Source organism: Lagenorhynchus albirostris, chromosome 1 (assembly GCF_949774975.1).
Source record: "Lagenorhynchus albirostris chromosome 1, mLagAlb1.1, whole genome shotgun sequence".
NCBI lineage: Eukaryota > Metazoa > Chordata > Mammalia > Artiodactyla > Delphinidae > Lagenorhynchus > Lagenorhynchus albirostris.
The window spans coordinates 50,295,766-50,318,673 of NC_083095.1; the positions used below are offsets into that span (position 1 = coordinate 50,295,766).

At 45.5% G+C, this 22,908-nt stretch overlaps 1 protein-coding gene and 1 long non-coding RNA gene across 2 annotated transcripts; one reads left to right on the forward strand and one right to left on the reverse strand.

The window, feature by feature from the left end:
* Positions 1-15,590: 15,590 nt before the first annotated feature.
* On the forward strand, positions 15,591-19,731 carry LOC132530299 (uncharacterized). Its single transcript, XR_009543761.1, has 2 exons — positions 15,591-16,226; positions 18,617-19,731. It is a non-coding gene; the product is annotated as an uncharacterized LOC132530299 (long non-coding RNA).
* Positions 19,732-21,136: 1,405 nt separating this feature from the next.
* On the reverse strand, positions 21,137-21,649 carry LOC132530302 (ferritin light chain-like). The gene is given in 1 exon segment (XM_060167427.1): positions 21,137-21,649. A coding segment is annotated over 1 exon segment (513 nt).
* Between the last annotated feature and the right edge of the window lie 1,259 nt (positions 21,650-22,908).

Sequence of the window (22,908 nt, forward strand, 5' to 3'; positions counted from 1 at the left end):
ACTCCATCCCCATCATGGGGTTGTTACTTAGCACTGAGAAAATGAATTGTTGAGAAAACGAATTGCTTCAGAGAGAGTGGATTCTGGGGTAGGAGTAACCACTGTGTTTAGGGGGGCTGCCTGAAAAGTGGAGGGAGAATTACAGCACGTATTAAGTGAGGTCTGAGATCCGGAAAGCAAGAGTAGGAGCAGCAGTGTCATCTAAGAAAGGTTAAAAAACTTCCTTGCTGCTTCTCATGGGTTACAGGGAAAGCCTACATTTAGTGTGAAGTTTTCATTTCTTACCTCTTTTAATTCCCTTTAGTTACGCAGCTTTCAGGAGAGTCTCATACCTGGGTCGAGCCTATATGTGGTGGCAGAAAGTGAAGAGGCCAGTGTAAGAAACATACTTGCCCCACCTTCACCCTGCAGGGCTACCCATAGGAAGGGAGCGGCATCCTCTGCATGGAGATGGGTCTGGAAGGCCCGGCAGAGCTCACCAGCTGGACAGGGCAGAGCTGGAAGGGCCAGGGAGGGTCCCAGGGCTGCATGGGCCACAGAGAGTGATATAAAAGAAAACCTCCCCTTCCCAGTATATGCTAGTGCAGGGCTCTGGAATGGAGGCAGACCCTTGGGGTGCAGATGTTACATGCAATAAACATTTTACTGAACTTTAGGTGTAATCGTCATGAGCAGTCAAGGTATTTGGAAAGATGGAAGTGAACCTAATTTTTTTTTTAAATATCACCAGATTTGAAACTGTCAATACAGTTTATACTCACATCATGTTATTCCAAATAAATTGGTAGGGTAGTTTTTAGAATTAACTGTGACTTCTTGTATGGGATACCTGAGGTCCTTATGTTGTGACTATACAGCATCCTAAAACCAAGTCAAGAAAAAAAAAATCTAAAGACATGAATTTAAGTTTCCAGAATGATCCCTGACTCTCATAAGGGCTAATTTATGAAAGACATAAGACAACCATTCACTTATTATTCCCACAATAGAGACCTGGGTTAATTTTAAAGGCAGCTTTGATGATTGACAGATGATTGGCTGCAGTTGTAGCAGAATTAAATTACCAACCAGTAGGAAACCAGATTAATGTTGGCGTTGCATATGGGTGGGCTTGGGACTGTCAAATTTGATGTAAGTTCTACCTTGTGTGATCATGCTTAATGTGATCAGGGCTAACATAAGACCCAAGCTAATAGCTAATATTGCCACTTAGCAATTCAGAGCTTTGCTTTAGATAAAGATCTCTGCCCAAGCCTGTGAAATGTGAGCAGAGAGCATGATGGGGTGTGTGTGTGTGTGTGTGTGTGTGTGTGTGTGTGTGTGTGTGTGTGTGTGTGTGTGTGTGTGTGTGTGTGTGTGTGTGTGTGTGTGTGTGTGTGTCGAAGGGTGGAGGCTGTAAGTAGGTTTGTAATTAATTGATAAAAGCCTGAAAGAGAAAAACAAATACCGTGTGCTAACACATATATATGGAATCTAAAAAAAAAATGGTCCCGAAGAACCTGGGGGCAGGACAGGAATAAAGACGCAGATGTAGAGAATGGACTTGAGGACACGGGGAGGCGGAAAGGTAAGCTGGGACGAAGTGAGAGAGTGGCATGGACATATATACACTACCAAATGTAAAATAGATGGCTAGTGGGAAGCAGCCGCATAGCACAGGGAGATCAGCTCTGTGCTCTGTGACCACCTAGAGGGGTGGGATAGGGAGGGTGGGAGGGAGACGCAAGAGGGAGGGGATATGGGGATATATGTATACGTATAGCTGATTCACTTCGTTATACAGCAGAAACTAACACACCATCGTAAAGCAATTATACTCCAATAAAGATGTTTAAAAAAAGAAAAAAAAAAAGCCTGGAGGAATTCTACGGCTTTATATTTCTTGCCAGTGTCTCTGGAGCGCAGGTGTAACTTGCCAGGTAGCCTTGAAAAATGTGACCGTTATTCTTCAGCAAAAAGAATGGCATTGTTTGTGCTGTCCTGCCACGAGGACTGTAGCAAGGAGAGTGGGCTTCCATAAAGAGCCCAGGACTCTGGCCTGCTCAGCCTCCCCTGGTAGGGATGGGGACAAAGTGGCTCCAGATGGCAGATCTCCCCAGAAACACTTCTCCGAGCACAGGAGAGTTCCCACGACTCTCTGGACTCAGCTGTGAGTTCCCAGGGCGTTTTGCTACCACCTTTCCAAACAATCAACGCCAAGTATTGACTGTGGTGGCCAAGTATTAGGACAGCGGCCACGCAGACCCCCTCAGGTCACCCTGTCCCTCTCCTGATTAAAGATGTGCCTCGGCAGTGTTTGGTGGAGATGTCCTGGGCTCAATAGAAGTCTGAGGGTGAAGGCTGAACTCCAGCCTCTGCTGTTGACTAGCTGTGAGTCCTCGGGCAGGTCCCTGGGTCTGAGTTTGTTTCTTCATCTGTCAGATGGGGATGGGGATGGTGGTGGTGGTGACATTTGCTTTGCCCACTCACAGAGTCCTTAGGATGCTCACACAGGAAAATGGATGTGAGAGCCCAGCGTCGACCTGAAAGCTGGATGGAGATACGAGTTACTGTGTTTGGTGCTTACGTCTGACAAAAGGCTTGAGCTTGATCCGTTTTCCCCCTTCTCAGCCAAGTGTGTGCCATTCTAAAATAAACAGAGGGGATCTACTTCCTCTCTAATGAGCAGGGGTCTTAGCCAAAGGTCCACAGAAGGGAGGGGAGACAGACTGTGGATCAATCCCCCTTGGTCTCTCAGTCTTTCTTCTTTTCACACCCTAGTTGATCTTGGGCCATATCTTATCAATTGTCCCCCTCACTGTCTCATCACAACAGACATACAAAGTCACCATCTCTCCTCATTTGTGTTCAGTGGGCCAGGCTTGTGGCAGGTGCTGGAGACACCTGTGGGTTGTGAGTTGCTTGCTGTCATGGAAAGGAGGAGGTTCCTAAAAGGAGTGAGTACTCTAGGACAGGGCCCAGAGCGTGCCGAGCATTTTACAAATACTTCTTGTTGTTATTGTTACTCTCACTATGGGAGCATAGATGATTGGCCTGGTTTTGCAAATGTGTTTCCCTCGACTCCTCCAGCCTATCAAATGGAAGGACTCCTCAACTCAACACTGCCGTATTTCATTGTTCTTAAAAGCATCTAGGGTAGCAGGTCTGCCCAGGCAGGCTGTAGACACTGCTTGGTTTGTGGGGCTCCGGGCCTGATTTAAAGCTGCCCAGCCTTGGGAAGCCTGCCATTTGGGTCCTCAGAGCCCCGAAGCCTGATGCTGGCCTATGCCGGCATCCCATGCCTTCTCTACTGCCTTCCTCCCGCCAGGGACACTCCTTCTCCACAAGAGTGTCCCCAGTCCTGACACTGTGCCTTCATTCTCTGTTACCCCCAGCTGTGGCAGGGTGGTCGGGGGTCCCTTTGGACCTTGCTGCTCACTGTGAGTTCATTGATTCGCACTCACGGAAGCCCTCAGTGAACACACAAGGGTGCTCTTCTCCCGATGCCTCCATTTTAAAGATTCTCTTCTGTTTGTTTCCAGTGTGGCTCTGGTGACATTTTTTTCATGTTTCTACCTTGTCTCACTAACTCCTTGGCCCCCTCCTTGAAGAGAAGAACAGAGTCTTCTTTACACCCTTCATGGTCCTTGCACATTTCACTCGAAGAATATTCCATTAACCCAACTATCTTTTCTTGAGCGCCTGTGATGCTTGTGGTAGGTCCTGGAGGCAATACAAAAATGAGATATGAATAAAAGTGACAGTGGAGAAAGTGAAAGCAGTAGCTTACTTCATAGAGTTTGGTGGGAATGAGGGGAGAGTCAGGGTTGAAAGAAGGCTTGTACAAAAGGATGAGAGAGGAGAGACTGTGGCTGAAGATAAAGGGGGGCTTGAGGGGGCGGGGGGCAAGTGGAGGAGCCCACAGGCAGGTAAACTGATTCTGGAAAGAAGAGGGTCAACTCTTCAAAAAGACTAATGGAAGGAAGGAAGGAAGAGAAGGGAAGGAGGGAGGAGGGAAGATGTAGCTAAATTTGGACATGGGTGTGGGGGGAAAGAGGTTCACCACTAATGTCCTGGGTTTTTACTGTTAACTGAATGAAAGAGGGGACTTGGGCCTCCACATTAAGGAGCTTAAGCTGCGAAAGGATCCATTACTGGGGTGACTTGGAAGTGGCATCTGTGGCACAGAACTGCCCTTGTGGCCTGATTGGGGGAGATCTGGGGAAAGGGGAGAAAGAAATGAAAAGTTGAGAAACAGGAGTTAACTCTAGGGTCACCCTTCTCTCGCTCCCCCAGCCCATCCCATGTACCAGGATCTGGAGGCTCCCAGGGGAGCACTCTGCTGAACTGACCTTCCCCGGGTTTGGAGGTCCCCCCACTCCTTCCTCCCGCAGAACACCCCTTCCTGGCCTCCTGTCAACCACCTGCTGCCCTTGTTTCAGGAGGTGATCATGGCTTTGGGTGCTTTTCTCTTTCAGGTAACAGTGTGATACTCTCGGGGGTGGGGAGGTCCCAGTAGATTGTGGTTCATACAGGCTTTATATCAGCTCTGGATCAATATGCCCAATTGTTAATTCTCAGAGAGACTACTGAATAAAATATCATTTCACCATATGGCCAGCTTGTCAAATGTACCAAAATAAACCAGTGTACTGAAAGCTTGTTTCAAAGAGTCTCTCTGTATGAATATATTCATGCATATATTTTTCTCAAATATAGGCTGTGAAGATAAATATATTCTTTATGCATAGTCAGTGATTCTGAGGATGTCCAATAAATAGGAATTTGTTTTTAATGTGAATATAGTTAATAAATATATATTTGTTTTGGGCTGAATTGTGTACCTCCAAAATTCATATGTTGAGGTCCTAACACCTAGAACCTCAGAATGTGACTGTATTTGGAGATAGAGCCTTTAAAGAGGTAATTATGTTGAAATGAAGCCATTAGGGTGGACCCTAACCAAATATGACTGGTGTCCTTATAAGAAGAGGAGATTAGGACACAGACAAAGAGGGAAGATGATGTGAAGACACAGGGAGAAAGCGGCCGTCTGCAAGCCAAGGAGAGAGATCTCAGAAGAAACCAACCCTGCTGGGACCTTGATCTTGGACTTCTAGCCTCCATTACTGTGAGAAAATAAATTTCTATTGTTTTAGCCACCCCGTCTCTGCTACTTTGTTATGGCAGCCCTAGCAAACTAACATAATAATCTTATATTTTTAAATATGAGATGTATTTCATTAGTATTTTAAGGAATGTTTGATTTGCCAAAAAGGTTTGAGTTATAGTGTGAATTAGATTTCTCATAAATATATTCAAGAAGAAGATATTCATGTAACATATTAAAAGTCTTAACATAAAAAGCAAAGAATTTGTTCAAATTCACTGACTCTTTTCAGGAAGAACACTTTTTTTAAATTAATTAATTATTTATTTATTTATGGCTGTGTTGGGTCTTCGTTTCTGTGCGAGGGCTTTCTCTAGTTGCGGCGAGCGGGGTCCACTCTTCATCGCGGTGCGCGGGCCTCTCACTATCGCGGCCTCTCCTGTTGCGGAGCACAGGCTCCAGATGCGCAGGCTCAGTAATTGTGGCTCACGGGGCTAGTTGCTCCGCAGCATGTGGGACCTTCCCAGGCCAGGGCTCGAACCCGTGTCCCCTGCATTGGCAGGCAGATTCTCAACCACTGCGCCACCAGGGAAGCCCAGAAGAACATTTTTAAAACTAGAATTTGATAAATGTGGCAGATTGGTCATTGATTTCCAGCAAATCTGGCTGCTTCCCTGCCTGTATGATCCAACTGTCCTCTGTGCACAGGGGCTGGCAGTGCGGGACCTGGGGGTCTAGAGTGGAAATTCTTGTTGCACTGTGAGCGCACGCCAGACACTGTGCTGGATGCCTCCCCAAATGTGATTCCCTGAATTCTCACACCAGGATGAGGAGATGGACAGGTATCCCATGGTACATACAAGAATGTCAGAACTTAAAGCAAGTAAATAACTCCCCCTGGTCACAGAGCTAATCATTAGGGAGAACATTCCCTAAATTCTGATAGATCTAGGTACAAGTCCCAGCTCTGCTGCGTCCCACCTGTGTGACCTAAGGCAAGTGGCTTAACTTCTTCATGCCTCAGTTTCTTCATTTGTAAAGTGGGATCAATACTGCTATCCACCATGTGGGTTGTTGGATGGAGTAAATGACATCATATATGTGCTTGACACAGAGCCTGGCACATATGATGTTCTCAATTGTTAGCTACTACTGTGAGTTTAGGAAATATGATAAATACAACACCAGACATTATATAGTATTATATAGTTTACAAAGTGCTTTCAGTTTTTCAGATGAGGAAATCAAGGCTGAGAGAAGTTGAGGGACTCAGTTGGGAGCCCCCCCAAATCTTTTGTTCTCTTTAGGCCTTCAGCTGATTGGTGAAGCCCACCCATATTAGGGAGGGGAATCTTTTTTTCTGAAAGTCCACCAATTTAAATGTTAATCTCAAATGTAGGTGAACATTTTTTTTCTTTTGTCATTTCTTTTGATATGGCTGTAAATGTTTTAATAATATATTAACTATAAGCTTGCATTGCAACTTAATGAACCAGGGGGAAAATGTGTTTATAATCCCTTATTTAATTATGGTACTTGATTAAGGTTTGCTTAAGCATTGCTCATTTAAAAAAAATAATTTTATTGCAGTAGAACTGATGACTTCAAAAATAGATTTTTAAAATAGTCTATATGTAGAGATGGTATGAAATGAAAAGCTAAATACTTCATAAACTGAAGTATCACCATCTTGAATATCAAGGAAAGAACACACCTTGGAGACTGGTCTGAAGTGCAAAAATCAGGGCAAAAATCAGGCTCTTGGGACTTCCCTAGTTGTGCAGTGGTTAAGAATCCACCTGCCATTGCAGGGGCACAGGTTCGATCCCACATGCCATGGAGCAACTAAGCCCATATGCCACAACTACTGAGCCTGCGCGCTACAACTACTGAAGCTTGCACACTGTAGAGCCCATGCACCACAACTACTGAGCCCACACACTGCAACTGCCGAAGCCTGCGTGCCTGGAGTCCATGCTCCGCAGCAAGAGAAGCCACCGCAATGAGAAGCCCGCACGCCGTAACAAAGAGTAGCCCCCACTCACCTCAACTAGAGAAAGCCCACGTGCAGCAATGAAGACCCAACGTGGCCAAAAAAAAAAAAAAAAAAAATCAGCCTCTTAAGCGTTAAATCTATAAAACAGAAACCGTAAGGCAACAGCTTTGTGGCAGTGTTAAAATTAGGTAAGCTTGCTAAGGTCAGTAAGTAGAAATTCTCATCTATTAATGCAAATTATAATACTGTAGGAATACTCAGCTGGCCAGATACCTGAAGCATGTCGAGAGAAGGACTCTAATAAAAACTAAACACCTTATGTTTATATGGCACTCTTAAGATTTTCAAACATCTTTCATTTACATTAATCTCATTTGATCGTTGCAAACTACCCCATGCTGCAGGAAGGCCAGATATCATTCTTCCCCTTGAGACTCACAGAGGTTCTAGGTTATATGGCTGCAAAGTGGCAGGAAAGAGACCAGACTAGATGGGCTTTCTTCTGCATCATAATCAGTCCAGCTTCTTTGTTGGGTGCCTGGGATGCACAGCCAGGGTACAGGGGTGGGTGGAGGAGAACAGTGGACAAAACACAAATCATGGCCATTCTTTCTAACTGGCCCACCTCAAAGAAAACTAGAGTCAGTTCAAAATGGCATTGCCTATTTTGATTTTGAGACTTGGCATCATATAAATGTGCAGGCCTGCCCAGAACTGGTAAAGGCAGAAGAAAAAAAGGGAAGGAATGAACACTTCAACACAATTTACAGGCTACTGCCTTTCTCACCAGCAAAAAGTCTCCCAAGTCTGGAGGAATGGAAGTGGAGGAGGGTGAGGGAAGGAGCGCCACTGGTGACAGGTTTTATCCCAAGAGAAGGGAATCACACCCTTGGAGCTGTGAAAAATGAATCATGTCTTTTCTATCAAGACTTCACACAGATTTTCTGGGAAACTTGTCATTGAGGATACAATAGAGACAACTGTCCTTTTTGGTAGTGTAGCATTTTCTGGAGGGAACTGTGTAAATCATTCTGGGGATTAAACAGCAAATTAAAATGAAGATTAAAGGTGTGTCCTGTGGCTTTGGTGGGCTGTGTTCACCTTTTCTGGAGGTCAGTACATCCATCTAATTGAAAGAGAAAATGTCACATTTAGTTGCAAGAGTGTAAAGGGGTGACGTTTCTCGTCCCACCTTTCATGCTAGGATCAAGGTCTTCTCTTCAAAAGAGCAGTAAAGAGCATCTATGCAGCACCTTTCGGTTTACAAGGCACTTCCATGGGCATCGTTATACTTAAGCGTCACTAAAGCAGATTTATGGGGCCTGTCTTCTAGGTGAGATAGCTTAAGGCCACAGCTGAGGGCACACATTAGTGGGCTTCTAGCTCAAAGCCTACACTCTCCACTTCATCACAAGGTGGATCCACTCAGTCTGTAGACAGGGGCAGAGTGATTGATGTGCTTTCTTGTTGGCACCACGTTAAGAAGATGAACAACCATCTCAATTTTCCTGAGACTGAAGCGTTTTCCAGGACATGGGACAGTCCTGGGCAAATTGGGACAACTGGTCACCTTACATATTATGTCTCCAGAAGTCCTCATAGGAGATTCTTCAAGAGTCACAATGAGTGCTAAGATGTTTTAGGAGGACACAGCTATATATGCATGGGATTGGCATATCATTTCCTCCTACTCAATATTTGCAAGCATTTTAAAATTTAACATTTTGCTGTTCTCCGAAGATCGTCATTCTGACCACTTTTTCTCCCTCATTTTTTCTTCCTTGTTGTCTCAGATCCCAAGGGGTGTATGGGGAGGAGGGATGGAAACAGGGAAAAAGTAAGTAAAGAAAGACATTGCCTCCCATTTTTAAAATGTGGTTTTGGTTACAGTTTGTTGAGGACTAATTTGTAATAGTAATTCTCAAACTTGAATATGTTGGTAGACAGCCTCTAAGACGGTCCCCAGTGATTCCTGCATCTTGGTGTGGATGATCTTGTGTAATTCTCTTCCCTTGAGTTTACTGTGGATTTGGATTTGTCTTGCGGAGTCTGTGTGTGTGTGTGTGTCTGTCTGTCTCTCTCTCTCTCACCCCTAGCTCTGGGAAAAGCCAGCAGCCCATGTGGTGAAGAACTGATGTTTCCAGCTAATAGCCAGAAAGGACCTGAGCTTGGCAGCAGATTCTCCAGCACCAGTGCAGTCTAGAGATGTTTGCAGCCTGAACCAACACCTTGATTTCAGCATCATGAGAGACGCTTAGCCAGAATCACAAAGCTAAATCAATCCCAAATTCCTGACCCATATGAACTGTGAGATAATCAATGTTGGTTGTTTTCAGCCTCTGTGTTTTAGGGAGATTTGTGTGGAAGCGATAAACTAGTACAAATGTGCATCAGAATCACCTAGATAACAACCTGATAAAATGTATATTTCTGGGTCTTACCCCTGGAAATTTTATTCAGTATATGTGGCCTGAAGTTTCTGCTTTTTCATCAGGAATCCCAGGAGACTCAGAACTGAACAAATACCTGCTTGAGAGCACATAGCAAGAAAAAACACTCCCTGTGAAGACTGTAAAGGGGTATGGTTGCCAGATAAAATACAGGGCACCCAGTTCTATTTGAATTTCAGATAAATAACAAAAAAATGTTTTAGTATAAGCATGCCCCTTGCAGTACTGGGGACATATTTATGCAAAAACATATTTGTTATCTGAAATTCAAATTTAGCTGGGTGTTCTGTATTTCTCTTTGCTAAAAAACCATCCAAAAGGAAAGCCCCACCCAAGGAATGGCCCAACTGGAAATAAAGTAGTGCCTTCCTTTCGCAGATGGCAGGATTTTAGTCCCTGAGGGGCTGACGAAGGGACGGCAGGTGCCTGGTTGGGCCCTGCCCCTCTCCAACCCCCAGGGCAGGCCACAGACTCTGGGCTCTTAACTCTTTTCTTTGGAGGATTTGGGGGGGGAGTGGGGGGAGGAGGGGGAAACGGGCAGGGTGGGGAGCTGCTCAGGAAGTCCTCCCACACGGCCCCGCCCAACTCTGACAGGTTGTGTCCGGCCCCTTGCTGCCTCAGCTGTGGGGTAAGGAGGCCCAGCGCCCCCAGCTCCCTGGAGAGGCTGGACCCGCTGTTGTGGATGCTCCTGTCTGGTGGGTACCACACTCGGCGCTGGGAACTTGCTCCTTTGGGTGCTGATGGCATCAAGCTTTTCCAGAGCAGTGAATGAATGCAGTCTTCCCCCACACCCCTCCAAGAACTCAGACGAATACAGCTGCTCGTAATAATATGCGCGTTTCTCATTCTGAGTATGTCTGAGTCTCTGATGAGTTCTATTTATTGTAGCTCTCAGCCCTGTAAAGAGGAGGATGGTTCCAAAGACATTTCTTAACGACTGAGGTTTTAAGAACTCTGGTTTCACTTCTGTGTATGCTTTCTTGTCACAGGGAACCGTCTTAATTTTGATGTGTTATTTTCCACTATGAAATATTTTCAAAGAGATCAAGAATGAATGAGAATATGTATGTGAGGGAGAGAGAGGGAGCTTGGCTGGGTAGACCGAAATGCTTAAGGCAGGGATGGAAGATAAAGGCTCAGAAAACGTACAGCTGCAGTAGAATCAGAGACTTAAATTATGTGCTTTGAAACCAGACACCGAAAGTGAGGTCACATCACTCTGAGCTCTGGTTCAGCCTTGCCCAGCGGCCTGACACAAGCTGAAAACCCACAGGAGGAGAAGTCAGCGGAATCTCTCTCCTGAGTGAAACTGGAGGGGGCTGAGTTTTTGAGAGGAAGGGAGGCGGTTTGGAATCAAATGTACAGCATCTCTGTCCGCCGTAGAGGCTCTCAAGGGCCCTAGGAGATCTCCTTTTGTGCTGCTTCGTAAAACCAGCATGGCCTACACAAAACAGATTCGAAAAGTAGAAATCCAAGGATGATGGTGCCGTTTCACACTTTGTACCTCAGGAAGAGCCCCACAGGAAATGCCCAGTCCTAGGACTACCACCTCAAGTGTGGCTGACTTGGAAGGCTTGAGAATGCAATGAATCTAGACATATAGAATGGTCTAGAGCTGGAAGGGGCCTCAGTCATCCAGCTCAGGTTCCTCTTTTACAGAGAAGAATCTAGGCTCCCACTTTGGCCTTCACCGTAGCCTCTCTGGGTTTCTGAAAAATTAATAGCTACCTCAGAAGTTTATTGTGAGCTGTCGTGTAATGATGTATATAAAGCACTTGGCACTTAGCACTCAATACATGGGAGCTTTCATTATTATTTCACCGTGTTTGTGTATTTAGGTGTGTGGTGGCAATTTGGGGGTCAGAGGGGAGTATTTTAGTATAGTTTAAAAAAAAAGAGCCCAGATTCCTAAGGCAGAGTTCATATCTACGTAGGGTCTTTGGACTGGAAAGAACCACTACACTATTTAATTCAATCTCTTTGTTTTAGAGATGATGAAACTCAGGTCCAGACAGGTGAGGGCTTGCTCAGGATCCCACCTCCTTTTCTGGATCCCCCAGTCCTGCCACCAAGGTAGGGAAACTTCCATACACTCAGCCTAGAAACTCCATTGAGATGGTATCTCTTTTCTGCAGCAGCAAATGGGAATTTCTAACACATCGACTCAAGTGCTCTGTTGGACTCTTTCAGACACCACCACTGCTATCACCACCACCACCAAGGCGGGCACCTAAACTTTTTGTAAATGAATGAAAGTGCTACAGTCCCGACTCCTGAGAGAAGAACTAATAATTGTGTACAAAGGCAAGTCTGGGTTTGAAATTAATGACTGTGGGATTCTAAAATGATTTTGAGATAAAGTGAATAATTTACATTAATTTGCATTGCAGTAGACAACACTGCTTAGGAATAACTGCTCTGTTGAATTTAGGAGACAAAGATCAAGTCTGTTATTTTAGTTCATGGCCTCGGGGAGCTTGGATAGGGGACCGGACAGCGAGGAGTTTGAAGGTTTTAATGCTTACTGTGCAGAAATATGATTTTTTTCTGAAATAGATTAGCTTTTAAGGATGTAGTAACATTGGTTAAGTACTTGGTATGTATTTTGCCTGTGTTTACTTTTTTAATCATCATGAAAACCTTAGGCAATAGGTGCTAGAATTATGCCCATTTTATAGATTAGAAAACTAAGACCAGAGAGTAACTTATTCAAGGTCAAATAGCTAATAAATGGCATCACCAGTTCCAAACTTTGGAATCTGGCTGCAGAGCCTTTCTCTTACCCACTATATTCTACTGCCTTGAGAGAGTTAAAGTACCAAACCCAAGACACCAGGAACTATTTTGACATTCCTCACGAGCATATACTTTTCATCACATTACTATTCCAAGGTTAAATGTATGGAGCTGAATCCTGTGGTCCCTAATGCTCTAGTCCAGCTGCCTCCACCATACTGTTGGTCTGGAAATTCCCTGGAAACATAGGTGGGTTTTTTTTTATATATAATCTCCAGTATTCACCCCTTACTTTACACTGCTGGATGAAAATCAGAACCCAGCTCTGCTTTTCATTTCCACAAATGGCTTAAGAGACCAGCACCAGGCTCAGTAGTATAGATTTTTCAAAAGGACACTTTACATGAACCCACCCCCAAGAACCCACCAATACCAGCTTAAAAGGAGCAGGATATTTCAGTGAGGAGGCTAATGAAGAAATGCGATGAGACCCAATCTATTCCATTTTTTCCCTGGGGGTATAAGGAGACACCTAGATCTTAATCTCCTTTCTCGTCATTTTGATTCAGAGATGATGGCACTAGGGCTTCTTAGAACAAGGTAAGTTACATGATAAGTCTTCAGAAATCTATAATAAACTCAATAGAAGTAAATGCATGGAGAAAGAGGCACTTACCAGTAATTTAATCTGAATAAGTGAATGCTTTGGTATCCTTTTTACGTACAAGGAGGCATACTACATACTACACCTGCTATACACTCTATACCCACTCCTCTGCACCTTTTACACTTAACGTGTCTCGTAGCACATTCCTTATTCAATATTATCACATAAAAACTTACCTCATTCTTTCTCATGACTTCATAAAATTTCATTTTTGGATGTATCAGAATTTATTTAACCATCATCTATTAAAGAACATTGTAATTGTGTCTAATTCTATGCTCTTACAAATAATGCTGACAGAAATGTTTATACACACGGGTGTATTTTTGTTTTGGCTTGGTTTTGTTGCCATTATTATCCATGGGGCTGGGGTTGGGGGGGAATCCTAGGAGTGGAACTGTTAGGTCAAAGGATATTTGTATTTAAATTTTAATCACTGTTTCCAAATTATCCTACAAAAAGTTTGTACCGACTTGCTCTCAGTGAGAAGGAATTTGAAAGGCTGGGTCTAGCACCCTTGTTACTTGACTAGACTTTCATATAAAATACAGCTTTGCTGTGTGGTATGACAGGTAAGTCAGATGATGGTGAATAGTAATAGGAAATGGAATGGGCTCATTTATCAAATTATTTTTAATTGCTTAGTGGTCAGCAGGGTGGACCCCGGCAGTGACACTCTCATGCAAAGAAGAAGGATCAGGTGTGGTTTTCGTGTCTGGTAACTGGCAAGTGGTCACTAGTGCAGGATATTTACCATATTTCACTGGGACCTCCTAACACCGTACTCTTCTGTCTGCACCCAAGTTGGTAAAGGGAATATATATGATGCAAGCTTGTACACGTTCCTGATTACATCAGATAAGCACATAGAACTCATCTCTATAAAATCCATTCCTCTCTGAAATGTACATCTTTTTTTTAACCATTTTTTAAATTGAAGTATAGTTAATTTACAATGTTTGTTAGTTTCAGGTGTACAGCAAAGTGATTCAGTGTATATACACACACACACACACACACACACACACACACACACACACACATACATTCTTTTCCAGATCCTTTTCTATTATAGGTTATTACAAGATATTGAATACAGTTTCCTGTGCTATACAGTAGATCCTTATTGTTTATTTTATATATAGTATTATTTATATGTTAATCACAAACTTCTAATTTATCTCCCCCCTTCCCCTTTGATAATCATGTTTGTGTTCTATGTCTGTGAGTCTATTTCTATTTCATAAATAAGTTCATTTGTATCATTTTTTATAGATTCCACATATAAATGATATCATATGATGTTTGTCTTTCTCTGTCTGACTTACTTCACTTAGTATGATACTCTCTAGGTCCATCCATGTTGCTGCAAGTGGCATTATTTCATTCCTTTTTACGGCTGAGTAATATTCCATTGTATATTTGTATATCACACCTTCTTTATACATTCATCTGTTGATGGATATTTAGGTTGCTTCCATGTCTTGGCTAGTGTAAATAGTGCTGCTGTGAACATTGGGGTACATGTATCTTTTCAAATTAGAGTTTTTCTCTGGATATATGCCCAGGAGTGGGATCGCTGGATCATACGGCAACTCCATTTTTAGTTTTTTAAGGAATCTCCATACTGTTCCGTGTAAGTTCCATCCTCATCCTTCATTACTAAGAATGGTAACAAGTCACCTGCATTACTAACCTAGTCTGCACCTCTCAGGGTACCAGCAGGTGGTGCCTAGCCTAATCAAAACTCATATTTAGATGCTAGAAAATAAGTTTCCTGTTGCACCAGGCCCAGAGCATTCTATTACAAGATATGCTGAGTGTCTACCCCACATCCACTCCTGGGCCAGGCACTATGGGAGACATGAAAGAAATAGAAAGCGTTGGACACAGGCAGATTGTTGCAGAAAAGAGTAGTTGCAGAGAATAGCTGGGAAGCTGTTTCTGCTATTCAGGAAGGAGATGGTAAAGGCCTGGACTAGGCAGCGCTGGCAAAAGCAGGAGAGAAGCAGCAGTTAGGGCGTCACCAAAGAAAGCATAAATCAGGCTGAGCATCACTGCAGAGTGCAAAGAGCACGGGCTGGGTCTGATCTCTCCCTCACAGCTGTGTGGCCCCAAATCGTTCTGAACCTCGGTTTTTCACCTGTGAAATTAGAACAGTAACACTGTCCCCACCTCACTGGATTACTGAGAAGAACCATGAGTTAGCATCCAGCCCCTGGTCTATCTCATCGTGGTGAGTGCTCAAAAATGTTTGTTCCCTTCCTTGTCTACCCACCTCTTGTCTTGTGGTAGGAGATTGACCATAGTGGAGAGAGGGGAGGAGAGGGCCGAGCAGTGACGTCTGCTTTCCAGTTGGTGTCATTAAGCAGATGGAAAAAGTTAGAAAGGGGAACTATTCAGAAGGGGAAGATAGATTGATTTTTTAATTGCAGAGTTCAACGTGATGGTGGGATAGTCATGCTGATGGCTGGAAACCCAAGGGCTGAGAGCTGGCAACGGAGGACAGGAAGGCAGGAGTCCTGAGCTGGGAGAGGCCGGGGTCGTTCAGGCCACACGTGACTCTGAATTCCTAGAAGAGGCTGCAGCAGCCGTGGCTAAGGTGAGCAAGCAAACATGAGACTGCTGGGCTCAGGAATGAAGGCCCTAAGGATGAAGCTGACACATCCCTGACCAGACCACGTGGAACCCATGGAAAATTAGACCTGAAGTTAACAGCACCCACGCCAGTCTCCTGGCTGCTTGGTTAGAGATTTTCATCCATTTTTGAGTTGACAAGAGCAGGGAGACTGGTGTCAGAACCCACTGCTTCTGCTTCACTGTACATCAGGGTGTGTCTGTGGGTCCCCTGGATGGTTAAGTTCATGGAAGTAGGTGTATTTTATTCGACTATGTATATCAAACAGGTTTCCTGCTGAGCTAGAGCCAAAGACAAACAGAAAAATCATTCTATTCACATTTACTGAGTTCCTCCCAGAGGCCAAGGGCCTGACAGGCACAAGGCTCTCTGTGTTTGTAGAACTGGCATTGAAGGAGGTCATGGGAAACTGAGAGAGAGAAAGAAGTGACCAGACCATCTGCCAGGAGCTTCTGGTGATAAGCTGGCTGGCACGAGGCTGAATCTTTTTTTTTTTTTTTTAACTTTTTGGCCATACCGCGGGGCACGTGGGATCTTAGTTCCTGGACAGGGACCGAACCTGCGCCCCCTACAGTGGAAGGGCAGAGTCTTAACTGCTGGACCGCCAGGGAAGTCCCAAGGCTGGATCTTGATTACATCACTGGTCTCAGGTAAGAAATCCCCAGCCCCCCACTTTGCTGAAGACCATCGGGCTAAGTCACGACTCCTGACAGCAGCTGATGCCAACAGAAGGGGCAGCGTAGTTAGAGTTGGGGGACCACCCCTTCCTAGCTCTGGGAGCTCAGCAAGTCCCTGAGCCTCAGTTTCTCCTTTATACGGTAGCACAGAGAGATCTCGGCTCTGCGACAAGGCCTTGGTGAGCTCGCAGGAAAGCAACTGTCTGATGGAGAACTCTGTGCAGACAGTCAGTAGTGCTGAACTCCAGGCCCACCACGTTTACCCTGAGGGAAACAGAGGTTCCTCAGGTAATCTCTCTGCTCAGAATCAGCCTTAGGGAAGGCTGCTGTGAGAAAGTGGAATTTGTTTCCCATTTGTAGTGGGTTGAATTGCAGCCCCCCAAAGACACATTCAAATCCTAACCTATCCACCCCACACACACACCTGTGAGTGTGACCTTATTTGGAAACAATCCTTGCAGATGTGACTAGGTGAAGGATTTTGAGATAAGATCATCCTGGACTTAGGGTGGCCCCTAAATCCAGTAATGGTCCTTATAAGAGAAAGGAGAGGGAAAATTTGAGACCCAGAGGGGAAGGTCATGTGAAGACAGAGGCAGAGATTGGAGCAATTTGTCTACAAACCAAGGAACCCAAGGGCTGCCCGCAGTGATGAGAAGCCAGGAGAGAAGCATGGAACAGATTCTCTCTTAAGCCTTCCAGGAGGAACCAACCCTGCCGATACCTTGATTTCAGACTCCTGTCCTCCAGAGCAGTGAAAGAATAGATGTCTGTTGTTGTAAGTCATGAAGTTTATTAATTTGTTACAGCAGCCCTAGGAAATTAATACACCATTCAAGTGGAGAGGCCTTGGCCGGGGAGGTTGCCACGTGCTGGGTGACCTCGGCCGTCCAGCCTGGTCTGTCTGTCCCTGAGGGCCATGTTCTCCCTCAGCTGCTGACACTCCCTTTGGCAGCTTTTGGTTCACAGTAGCTGAGTAGCATCATCCTATTTCGATAATGCTGTTCCCCTGCTCAGAAGCTACACTGAGTTCCAGTTGATTCCAAATCTCATTTAAAAGCATTCTCACATGGCTTGAAGTTTTGTTCTTGGGGGAAAAACCCGGACAGTCTCATTGCCTGGGACCATCAAATTTATCTTACTTGGTAATAACATAGCGATTGTGTGACAGTTGACAAAGCAAACCATGGCGCCGGAGGATCTGTCTCTAGCTTGCTGCTAAGAGCGATGATTCTCCAGCTTTAGGGCACAGAGAATTGAGTGGACGGCTTGTGAAAATACAGATCACTGGCCCCCTTCCCTTCATTCCCCGCTTCCCTTCACTCCCCCCTCCCCACAAGTTTCTGATTCAGTAGGTCCGGTGTGGGACCAGAGAGCTCTCAGTTCTAACACATGCCCAGGTGATGCTAATGATTCTGGACCTTACTACACGTGAAAACAGCAAGAGCTCAGAGCCCTGGTTTTCAAACTTTGCTGCACATTAGGATTACCTGGGGAGCTTCTAAAAACCCCATGCCTAGGCTGCAACCCATACATATTAAATCAGAATCTCTGAGAGTAGGACCCGAGCAGCAGTAATTTTGAAAGCACCTCAGGTGATTTTCATATGCAATCAAATTGAAAGCCAGTGGCTTAGAGGCACTCCCTCCCTCCCCGGGACCCTCCCTTGCAGCCAGGCCTGGTGCCTGTCTCTGGGAGGGCATGAAGGAAGGAGACAGAAACCGGGGTCCTAGGGAAGCATTACCTCCCTGTGGCCACAGCCTAAGAACTCCATCCAGGACCCAGCAAGAGATCTTAGCTGGGATCTATAGCTGGGATCCCGAAGGCCTGGGTGTAAAGCCCTATTTCTGGCACTTTGCTTGCTTCATGAATTTGGTCAAGTTGCTTAACGTCTCTTGGCTCTCCTTTCCTTATCTGTAAAATGGGGGTAATAAAAATACCGACCTCAAAGTGAAACTGTAAACGATTAAAGGAGAAAATACATTTGCAGTGCCTGGCCCAGGTGCTATAAATGACAGACTCTCAGCCAATGCTCATTTCCCTCCCGCAGGCTTCCTTCTCACCTCTCACCTGAACTGGGTGGGAGAAACAGGCCAGGCCGCTCTCCTTTTTCTACTTTTGCTACCAGAGGTCAGGACCTGACATCTTAGTCACACTATTTTTAGCATTAAAGGAGGTCTTTAGGACTCCTTCTTTTTTGTTTTTTTATTTTTCCAGGATCTCTTTTAAATATACATAGCTACCCACCCCATCCCACTTTCTGAACAGTATACCTTTTTGTCCACTTTGCTTTTTTCGTTCAACTGTACGTCCTGAAGATGACTCCATAGCAGTGTTTGGAAATATTTTTTCTTCCTTTACAGAGCTGCAGAACGTTCCATCATGTGTGTGGATATATTTAGTAGTAGTTTATTCAACCAGTTTCCTATTCATGGCCACTAGGGTTGTAACTAGTCCTTTGCTGTTACAAGAGTGCAGCAGTGAACACACCTGTGCACGTTTTTCATATTTTGCCAGCATGTCTTCGGGAGAGACTCCTAGGGTACTCCCCTGCTGCGGCCCCATCCCCACGACTGTTCTGGTGCCCTCAGCTTGGGCATGGGATGCTGGAATGCTAACTCCAGCCTCCACACCTCCTTTCCATTCGATTGATTGGCCAGGCCGGTAGAAACAGCAACAGGAAGGCGGTCTCCCTTCATTTTTGTCCACCAGTCTCATACCACAGCATCTTACTGGGGGGAACGTGATTCATAACCAGAACTCTAGCTGGAAAGGAATCTGAGAAGGGCAGTTTTCCGCTTTCTTGTCTCTACCGCACAGGACAGCTCGAAGAAGTGGGTTGGGTGCCAGTCACCACATCCAGCTCCCCACTTAACTCCTTTGTTTCACAGAAGAGGAAACTGAGGTTTGGGAGGGGTGTGTTATTAGCTGAAGATCACTAAACTGGTTCGTGGCTAACAGCCCGGCCATTTCCTCCTCACGTCCCTGCCGATGGGAGTCCTTGTGAGTTGGAGTTTCACTGAATCAAATAACTTAAAAAGGCAGAAGCCACTCCATACGCTATGAACTTGTACTTTTCTTTGTAAAACAAAACAACCGTTCCCCAAGCCTCCTTTTGGAGGTATTATAATCATTTAGCAACTGGTATGGTTTGACTTGTGTCCCCCTAAATTTATATGTGGAAGTCCTAACCCCCAGTTCCTTAGAATGTGACCAACCAGTTTGGAAACCAGGTCTTTAAAGAGGTAATTAAGTTAAAATGAGGTCTTCAGGATGGGCCCTAGTCCAACACAACTAGTGTCCTTATAAAAAGAGATCTGGCCACAGACAGGCAGAGGAAGATGATGTGAAGACACAGGGAGAAGGCGGTTGTCTGCAAGGCAAGGAGAGAGGCCTCAGAGGAAACCAACCCTGCCCGCACCTTGACCTTGGACTTCTAGCCTCCATTATAGTGAGAAAATAAATTTCTGTTGTTTAAGCCACCAGTCTCTGGTACTTTGTTACAGTAGCCCTAGCAAACTAACATGGAAACTAAGTTCTGGTAAGAAAAAAGAAACATGCTTTGGAAGCAGACTAATTTGGTGTCTCTGGTAAGTTGCTCCAGTTGCTAAGTATGTCTTGCCATATACATTTCTCCAGCTGCCTTACATCCTGATGCTTCTGCCAAGCCAGACCCTTTCTGGCATCTTTCCCTGTGAGCTGATGTCTCTTGGGAAAGTGCTGCCTGCATCTTGCACACTTCAGGAGTCTCTGGGGTGGTGAATTGGCTGCAGCTTTGATGGTGACAGAGCCACCAGCCTCCGCAGAAAGACCACCTGAGCTCCTGAGAGCTTTCACCTCATTGGGCACTCAATGAGAACTGTCACTCACTTTTCTAACCCACCCTCTTGGGGAGCGGTGGCAATCTCACCCAAAATGTATTTTCCCCCATTTTCATGGGAGGTAAATGTGGCATGCAAAATGTATTTTTAATGACTGAGATCTGCATTTAAGCGTATTTCCCATCTTTGCTGGGTCATTAAGCCTTTAAATCTGTCAATATTTTAATGATTTTTATAGCCCAGTGATGTATAGGTTTGTTCAAGTTTTCATTCTGTCCACACTCCCTTACCCATAAGATGCTCCAGCGAAAGCTCACCAAGGGGTAATTGAACACATGTGCTGTTCCGTATGGGTTCTTTCCTGGCAGCCCATACCCTGTGCTGGCAATGATCACAGCAGAGCACATCACACCCAGGCTCAGGTTCTAAAGACTGGGAGGATGATCCAAATGACCCTTGGAAATCCAGTCCGAAGTTGCCGTGGTAGAGACCATGACACTATTTCTCACTAAGTGCAACAAGACCAGCTTCCCCTCCAGTGTTGGGACAGAATAGTGTCTCTTCAGTGGAGCCCCAGGTAAAGGATTGGCCTGCGTCTAAGGGCTGTGCTAGAGCTACACAAAGCCTGACTAGTTCTTACACAATGAGAAGGAGGCGGGAACCAAGACCCACCGGCAACAGCAGATTCATAGCCCTTCATTGAGTGGAATGGCAGGCAGAATTGCCTGCACTATACAAACAACTCTCTCTCTTTCTCTCTGTTAATTTTACATTTGCTGAACACATGGCAATTTACAGCATGGCTGGATACAATATGGCAGACAGAGAACACCAGACTGGGCTTGCGAAGTCAGTTCAGCCACAGGCATTTTGAAGAATGCTAAAGCGAAGGGACTTAGGTCGTAGACTTTTTTTTTTTTAATTGTTTCCATTTGGTCCAGGGCTTGGGTTAAAAAGCTGCCCAGTGGCTGCAGAGAGAGGCTCAGGCAGAAGCCTCTCTGCCTGACACCAGGGTGATGCAGAGGGGCTCCTCAAAGGCTGCTGGGCTCCGGAGGCTCCAAGTTAGTTGTGCTTAAGGGTGAGCCTTTTGAAGAGCTCCTCGCCCAGCCCCCAACTGGGGCGGAGGTCAGTCAGGTGGCCGCCCATCTTCTTGATGAGTTTCACCGGCTCATCTAGGTTGCAGCTCTCCAGGAAGTCAGAGCTGGGAGTCTGCGTGGCAGAACCCAGGGCATGCAGATCCAAAAGGACCGGGTTCAGGTTCTTCTCCACGACCATGGTGGCTTCCATGACGTCTGGGTTTTACCCCACTCATCTTTGGAACAGCTTCTGCATATCCTGGAAGAGGGCACAGCCTCTGAGCTGGTTTGGCATCTTCAACAGATGCTCAGTGCCCTTGCGCTTGTCCTCTGCCAACTCGAGGAAGAAGTGGCCCAGACCCTCCAGAGCCACATCGTCTCTGTCGAAACAGACGCCCAGGGAGAGGTAGGTGTGGGAAGCCCACAGATATGTGTTGACCAGGTGGTTGACGGTGGCCTCCACCTTGGCGGAATAATTCTGATGAATCCCAGGGCTCATGGTTGATCGGCAATAAGGAGCTAAGCTCAAAAAATGGTGTTGGCTGGTCCAGGGAGGTGGGCAGAGGATGTCTAATTGGTTGGTTCCAAAGGTTGCCACTGGAAAAGAAGTTGGAGGGTGGCCAGGGGCTGGGAGAAGGGGCATCTACGGGTGTGTTCCACCCAAACACTGTTGAAGCAAGAGACAGATCTGTGGGACCACCGAGCGCACTGCAGGCCATAGACGCTTACAGCAAATAGAAATCATTACTTTCTCGGAGGTTCCGTTTCCTCACCCATAAGATGCGGGCTTTTGGGTGGGGTGATCCCGAGGTTGAAGGGGTCTCGGGATTGACATTGGTGCATTCAAGCTCAGGGCTCTTGGCCGACAAAGACTGGCCACCTAGGATCACCTCAATAACCCAGTGGCCTAGAAAAGCAGCAGCCCCTCCCTGCTCCGCCTGGGAATGTCCTAAGACAGAATTTATTAAAAGTAAGAACAAAGGTGAGAAATAGGTCCCGTAAGGGAATGCCGGTTGTTCACACTGCTTGTCTCCAGTGTCTCTTCAGTTCAGCAAATCTGAATTTATAGCACCTGGTAAAGACAAAACAGGTGCTCTGTGTTGGAGAGGTAAAGACAGATAAACTGTCCCTGACATTGTGGAACTCCCAGTCTTGGTATAATTTTGAGTGGTTTATCACAAGTGAGAAGGCCGAGCATTTGGGCGGCGAGGGTTGGCAGAGTGGTGTTGAAATCCGTTGTTAAAAACTATGGTGTATCAGAGTGCCTTTTGGCCTTTAATTCCTAGATTCACGTCTTCAGGGCTGTGGTAATCGTTAGTGCTGTTCACCAAGTATTTCCAGGTCTCCTTCTACTGAGCGTATAGGTGGGCCATATTTTCCTAAGCCACTGAAGTTAAGTGTGGCCGTGTGACTTGCCTTATCAATGAAATGTCGATAGCGTGATATGTTTCACTTCCCGGGCAAAAGCCTTAAGCACCATGAGATGACTCCCCCACGGTTCTTTTCCTCCCACGGTTCTTTTCCTCTGCCATGTAACCAGCAATACCCTGGATAGCAGAAGCTCGCTAGTCTGTGCCTCTCAGCGAGGACAAAGTGGGAGTAGAGAGCTGACTGATCCATGATGGGTGTGTAGTAGGAGCAAGAAACAAATTTTTGTTGTTTTAAGCCATGGAGATTAAATAAAAAATGTTTATTATGGAAAAATTCAAACATATGAAAGCAGAGACAATAGGATGTTGAACCTGCTCTACCCATTGC